The 6,957-nt window shown below is 36.0% G+C and overlaps 1 protein-coding gene across 2 annotated transcripts; it reads left to right on the top strand.

Moving 5' to 3' along the window:
* The first annotated feature begins 2,425 nt into the window (after window positions 1–2,425).
* LOC119074023 (solute carrier family 35 member G1-like) lies at window positions 2,426–4,233 on the top strand. 2 transcript variants are annotated; one of them, XM_037179962.1, is made up of 6 exons: window positions 2,426–2,498; window positions 2,607–3,071; window positions 3,133–3,381; window positions 3,444–3,674; window positions 3,737–3,861; window positions 3,923–4,233. In XM_037179962.1, exons 2-6 carry the CDS (start codon window positions 2,700–2,702, stop codon window positions 4,014–4,016), a joined length of 1,071 nt encoding a protein of 356 aa, XP_037035857.1. In that variant the 5' UTR covers window positions 2,426–2,498; window positions 2,607–2,699; the 3' UTR covers window positions 4,017–4,233. The 2 variants fall into 2 exon arrangements, with proteins under 2 accessions (XP_037035857.1, XP_037035856.1); XM_037179961.1 differs by having other exon boundaries at window positions 2,603–3,071.
* Window positions 4,234–6,957: the final 2,724 nt, after the last annotated feature.

Genomic DNA, 6,957 nt, shown 5'->3' with positions numbered 1-6,957 from the left:
AATTTTGGGATAGCATCAAAAAAACATAATAAAATGACAATAAATGTGCCATGAAAGTGTGTGTGCCAACAAAACAGAGTGTAGTTCAGCTAATTTTGCGACCTGGCAACGCACTTCAAGCAAAAGTGCTTCGATTGACACCTGCCAAATAGAGTACTATTTTGTATGAAATTTTATCCCCACTCTTTTTACAGTGTACAATTTTGTATGGAGCACTGTCAGTACCCTATTTAAAGTACCACTTTTGCTTGAAGTGCGTTGGACCTGGTCAAAATTATCCGCCTAATTGAAAGTTTCAAGTATTAGCTTCCCAATCTAATTAAAAGTAGCCAAATCAGTTCACTAATTAATTAAAAACATCATCTTAAAAGTCGAGAGAAAAAAATGTTCAAATTTTCAACTGAACGATGATCGCCAATAAGTACTAATTTGGGAAGTTTGTGAGTGTTTTTCTGATGAGAATCTTATTTCATCGTTCTTGCGATTTTACATTATATATTTAAATGCGAAAATAGAGATGAAGAGAGTTTCGATACATAACAACATTTTGGAGAATATTCTCTCTAGCATCCATTATGCAATCTCTTCACACACCCTGTCATCTAATCATTACAGCTGAGCAGAGAATGTAAAGTCTATAAAAATATATGCAACCCTGTTGCAACCTAAAGCACAGCTTTGTATCAAAAGGCGTTATTAGTATGTTACAGCTACATAAAGTACTTGGTTTTATTGGACAATTAAGAACAAGAAGCTAATTACACAAGTAATGGTAATAAAAAAAATGAAAATACGAATAAGAGGAACACCAAGTCGTAGACGACCGTTTACAGAAGTCTATCACATTTTTGATAATATTAAATATTTTCGATAGATTGATACGAAATCGTTTTCCTCATTAGTTTTTTTTACCATGGTATGTTTTATCCACTTGTGGAACGTGTCCCGGCGTAAAACAGGCACCAGAACAGATTGGAAATAAGGTGCATATGCATACTTGACGCAGTAGTCAGAACTCTTCTTATAAATTTAGTTTTTTATGTACGAACCTATTATTTGTTCCAAGGTGTTTCAAGCATGAGTGATCAAAGTGGTCAGCTGCAGAAAGTACTCTATTTTACGTTTGTATGACACAATGATACATTGATGTCCAGTTTCAGTACTCTATATATATAGAGTACCACTCATGCTTGAAGTGCGTTGCATCAACACAAAATTGCTAGTGTGTTTCCGGTCTAATATAAATTTTACAAATTTAGAACATTAACCAGAGCCATTTGAGTTGTTGCTGACAACCTATGAAAAAACAGATTCTTTCTAACTGCTTTCTTGCATGACTATCTTGATATGCCGTGATGACTTAGATAAAATATGATATCACAATCGAATTAATCTGTTACAGACGACTGTCATCTGTTATCGACAACGACAGAATAAACTACAAGGTCTGACTAATGAGGTCTTATTATAGCAAAAAGCATGTTCAAAACAAATGAAGTAAAATAGTTCTGAAATCAATCTATGAAAATCTTCGATCAAATGAAGTAATAGATTCTATCAAAGCACCTAGCAGGGTAATAGAAAAAAATAGAGTAGTACTTTAATCGAAGCATGCGAATATTTCCATACCTTTTTTCATAATGTCATTGCAAAATTACCATCAGGGCTGCTAATAGTATTATTGGTATCAAAAAACTACTCTATTTGACGTGTAAAAACCTCTATTACCCTGCTAGGTGCTTTGATTCTATAGTAAAACTTTGAATATGCTTGCCGTCTGTGACCAGGCAGGATTCATTTTTGAAAAGTCAAATAAGTGGCCTAATATGAACTCAAATGAACAATGACATAAATTGAATTAATTTTATTCGCAAAATATGAAGCATTTAGATAATTCAGGTCCCTAGTCAAATGAAGCCTGGTTTATTTTACTCTCCTGTGGACAGGTTAATTAACCAGAAGTGATTTGATCACTTCACCTGTGCTATCATGCAAACTTCCATCTGGAAATCCATTTGTGTTAAACTTTACTGACTGTCTGACTGTATGAGCAAGAGACTTTCACGAGACGAGCTTTCCTCGTGACCCATCATGAATTATTAGAATTCCCTTTGAGATGGTTGAAAAACAAAATTTTCGTGTCATTTATTTTGACAGTAAAAAACGGTTTTTGTTTTTCCTATGGTTATGAGTAAACAGAGATATTAAATTATTCAGCACATTCACGAGTCTCTCATGTTTTTCGATGATCAGCATGTAGTTATTGAATGGGAATGGGAAATCACATGAGCAATTTTGACATAATAGATAAATTAGCATTGTAAACAAACAAACATGATAATTTCTCAGTAAATATTGACATTAGTTTCCAATTTGGAATACGGAATAAAAATCGTTTACTAATATGTTGATTGTCTCACATTAGGTGCACAGCTGTACTCGAATAGTCAACTGATCCATTACTCATAGCAATGCACAGCAAATTCAACTAGATTCAGGCAAGTAGATTCGTGAGAAATTAAAACTTTTTGTTTGCTTGTTCGAAAGACTAATTGTTATCGGGGAATTCAATTACTTATGTCATGCACACTGCATATTCCAGACAGACTGTGCTTGTACATAAAACATAAATATTTTCTATTCGTCAAATTGCAAGAGGCACACGTGAATTAAGATCCAACTGAAACGCGTTCGTGACAATGGCTTCAATCGACAACAAATCTGATGTAGCGTCTGTGCAGAAGGGTAAAAATTGGAAGGACGCCGAAACGGGCAACGATGACCATAAACTGCAAAAGGATACGTTTTTCAAAAAGTTCGGCGGAATGCTGATGGCACTGGCAGCCAGTTTCTTCTTTTCCGTTTCATTTCTCATTGTGAAAATTTTGGGCAGTCATGGCTTCAAAGCGTTCGGATGTTCGGTTCTGTTCAATTTAGGAGTGATAGTGCCGTGTCTCATCGGAATTCTGTGGCATGAAAAAGGACCAAAGGCGCACGAACGATGCAGCCTCTTTAAGGAAATATGGCCGCTGAGCATTTCTAGCAACAAAACAGCATTAACATTTCTAGTGGTGAGTGTGAAGCCGCGCTGCGTCTGGTAGGATTTCACTGTGATTCATCCAAATTATTCAGCTCCAAGGAACACTGCAAGGATTGTCGGTTATTTTGCGCAGTTTCAGTCTTCGATACATGACGATGGGAGACATGACGGTGATAGTTTTCAGCAGTCCTGTTGTGACTAATTTCATCGCTCATTTTCTCGTCGGAGAACCGTGCGGCATTTTCTTCGTTTTCACAGCCATTCTGACTTTGTGCGGTGTCGGACTGATCACAAAACCGCCATTCATTACTGGATCATCCAGTTTCGATCACAATACTTTGGTAAGCTCGCAAGTCAATTTCTAACCAAATGAACGCAGACATTTAGAACATGTATTCAACAGATTGGAAGCGCTCTCGCCGTTGGTGCTATGCTCTGTCTATCCACCAAATTTGCTGTCACGAGGAAAATTAAGGAAACGCATTATCTGCTCATGACATTGTTCCTTGGCGGCTGTGGCTTTCTAATCTCATTTCCACTGTTCCTTGCGTTTGAAGACATATCAAGTATCGTACCTAAACGATGGGAAGACTACGTTCTCGTTGGTGGCCTGTTGAGTGCTTTCTTTTCGATTGTATGGTCACTGGTCGTTGGTCGTTCAACTTGAAAGTTTCTAAAAAAATGTGTCTTCTGCAGGCCTGCATAAATTTGGCATTGAAAAATGAGGATGCTGGACCGGTCGCACTAATACGCTCCTGTGATGTGATATTCGCTTTCCTGTTCCAGTACATATTCTTGTCGGTCGTTCCAGATACGTTGAGGTGAGTGTTTTGAATGCATCGTTTTTTAGCAGTAACTTTGAACACAAAAAAAATTATTTAGTGGAATCGGTGCTGCAATTGTGGTATCCGGAGTGTTTTTAACGGGATTGCGAAAATGGATGATGACTCGGTCGGCCAAAGATGAATCGGATTAATTTTAGATATTAATTGTTTTGCTATGGTTAAAGTGTCTGGCAGCGAGGAGATGCTGGTTCTTGTGTTTGTGTATAAAGATTTCATAATTTTTTTTTTGTTATAAATAGCGAGTGGAGACAAGAGTGACTCGTTGCGATCATAAAAAATAATTGAATTATTTTGTAGAGCTAAGAATTAGTGACTAATTTATGACTTAAACTGTGATAGTGGCTAAGATATTGTATTTTAACGAAGGTTACAGCGAAAAACGTATTTTGCCAACAACAGGGAATTTTATGATGTAGCGCGCAGAGCGTAAAATTTTCCCGTTTGTTTCGATGTTGGTTGTTTAAAGGAATAAAACGAAAATGTACCTCGGCAAACTCACACGTTGTTATTGTACAGCCCTAGTCCCAATTCCTAAGCCCAATTTGCCAACAAATATGTTTAATTCGAATGGTTTTGATGGAGAAACCAGTGATACCCATCGATCATGTTATGCAGTGGGGTACAAAAAATCGGTCAAATATTTACTGATCTCAATTCGTAAACAATTTTGTTCAAGTTCCAATTCAACACGATTACGATCGTGTGCGTGCATCTGAGCATTATCTCTATGAAAGCATAGATTATTCAACTGGAGACACAGTAAGTAAATCACATATCGACGATATACTGATTTTCGGTTTTCCGGAACTTTACAAAATACTTTTACAATGGGAGTGTAGTGCATGTATATGGAATCAGTCAAAAAACCCTTAAAGGGTAAATGTGACGCAAGTCCTTTATCTTACTTACAAAATAACTGATATCGCTGAGGGTGACGCATTGTGCGTCATACGCAAAACTTTTATAAACAAAAAATTGACTCAAAAAATTTGTGAAAGAAAATTTTACAAAAAGAAATTTGCGCCACAAGTGGCAGATGATTCGGTTTTCTTTCGTTTAAATTCATTCAGTACTTTTGTAAACAATTTTCCTGACAAATTTTTTGAGTCAATTTATTGTTGAAAAAAATTTGCGTACGACGCACAATGCGTCACCCTTAGCGATATCAGTTATTTTGTAAGTAAGATAAAGGACTTGCGTCACATTTACCCTTTAAGGGTTTTTTGACTGATATCACCACTTTTGTAAGTTTGTCATTTCGACAACATCAAAAAACCTTATGGAAATTAAAAAAATCTAGAGAAATCAGTCTGAATCCCAAAATCTAGAAACCAATCTTGGAACACCTCACCTATATCGAAAATAACCCAGATCCATCGAAAAATCCGATGGAAGTTAGGAAGTGCTAGAGGAATCATCTGTCATCCCAAAATTTAAGAACCGACCTAGTGGAAGTTAATACTTAATGATCCCAACAACTACCTACAAGAAATAAATCCCAAAACAACATACACCATTCGCCACATTACCATCCATACCATGCAACAAAACATACAACTCAGACACACACATATATAAATTGGCTTTTATATGGCATTTGTATGGAGACTTTGGGGAGCTCCAGCTCCGAAGATATGGGTTTTTTCCAACTTTTGAAAATTCCATTCTTATTTTTGGGCCAATATTAGCCTATATTCAGGAAAATCTATAGAAACGTTTAGGAGTTGCTGGATCCACTTTTCCATAGGAACTAACTAACTAACGTAGGCGATTTCAGTTATCTGAAAAAACGAAACTTTACTTATTTTCATACAAAAATCAATATTTTGAAGTTCAATATCTCGACCAATTTTGAAGCTGCAGTAACGTGTGATAGCTCGTTGAACTAGTATGGATTCCTAGATTCCAGAAATCCTAGTTTGGAGGACGTTGGAGTTAAGATGGAGAAGTCAAAAAGTTGCTGTAAATATGCTCCGCCGTCCTTTAAATTTTTTTGTTAAAACATTTTTGGTAATGGACTTGCGTCACGCCCGCTTACTAACGTGCGTGCATGATATATAACAGTAAGCATGAAAACTGTAACGTTCATTTCTATCGTCTGATAAGTGTTCAATCTCATCAGTTAAGACTTTTCATAGACTACAAAGCTTAGTGTAAGTTGTTGAACAGTCTTTTTCATCTGTTGAATTGTTACAAAATCTTTTACTTCATTAATTTTAACATAAATTTTCATACTTTTTAAGAACAGATAAGCGGGAGCCCCATCACTTATCTTTGTCGTCGCTGTCGTCACACATGAAACATACGTTTTTTAACCTTGGTTCTCTTCCCACTGCTGAAACTGAAAGATAATCAGCATTTGCGTGACGATCGCTGAACCCATCTGCAAAAACAAAGGCCGTGAAATATGTTCAAAAATGGATAACAAATCTATAACCCTACACTGTACAACATTGATCTATTGACTGGAAAATAATCGTTGGCAGTCACATACTTTTCCTTTTCCATATGCGTGATCTTCAGATTTATTAGGTCCAACTGTATGAAAGTGAAAAATCAGTTTAAGATAAAGGTTTCTCGCTAAAGATAAAGATAAAGAAATTCATACGAAATCGGATAGCTGTTTGTTGTTAGCCATTGAAAGTGTACATCTCCTGAGCCCATCGACCTGAGATTAAAGGCGACGTTATGTTGTAGAATTTTTTTTTATTAAATTTCACGTTTCACAAGGCAGTCATGTTATTTGTATCGAGTGCGACACTTTATTAGATGGAATGATTGTCAATTTGATGGATGTATCAAAATCTATTACTTCATTAGAACGCATCTTGCTGTATGAAAAGTCATATCAACTGTAACTCATCGATAACGCATGACATCGCCTTGTGTTCTGAGTTGCAATCTCATTTCATTTCATTTCATTTATTTCAGTTTAAATGCGATTACAAATACAAAAAAAACATCTGCGTAGCTCTAGTGTGACGAAGTCAATTCGAAAGAGCTACGATTTTTTTTTTAATCAACTGAACAAAGTATAAAAATTCAAAACAACAAACGAATTGAAACAAAAAA

This window comes from Bradysia coprophila, unplaced genomic scaffold (genome assembly GCF_014529535.1).
Source record: "Bradysia coprophila strain Holo2 unplaced genomic scaffold, BU_Bcop_v1 contig_138, whole genome shotgun sequence".
NCBI classification, from domain to species: domain Eukaryota; kingdom Metazoa; phylum Arthropoda; class Insecta; order Diptera; family Sciaridae; genus Bradysia; species Bradysia coprophila.
Note: the sequence above shows the minus strand (reverse complement) of the source record. Positions and strands in the feature narration are given on the sequence as shown.

Bases quoted from the DNA above. Each gene is read 5' to 3' on its own strand.
- LOC119074023 (XM_037179962.1), top strand. From the start codon at position 2,700: ATGGCTTCAATCGACAACAAATCTGATGTAGCGTCTGTGCAGAAGGGT. The intron at 3,675-3,736 runs GTATGGTCACTG...TGTCTTCTGCAG, and splicing joins TGAGTGCTTTCTTTTCGATT to GCCTGCATAAATTTGGCATT. The intron at 3,862-3,922 runs GTGAGTGTTTTG...AAAATTATTTAG, and splicing joins GTCGTTCCAGATACGTTGAG to TGGAATCGGTGCTGCAATTG.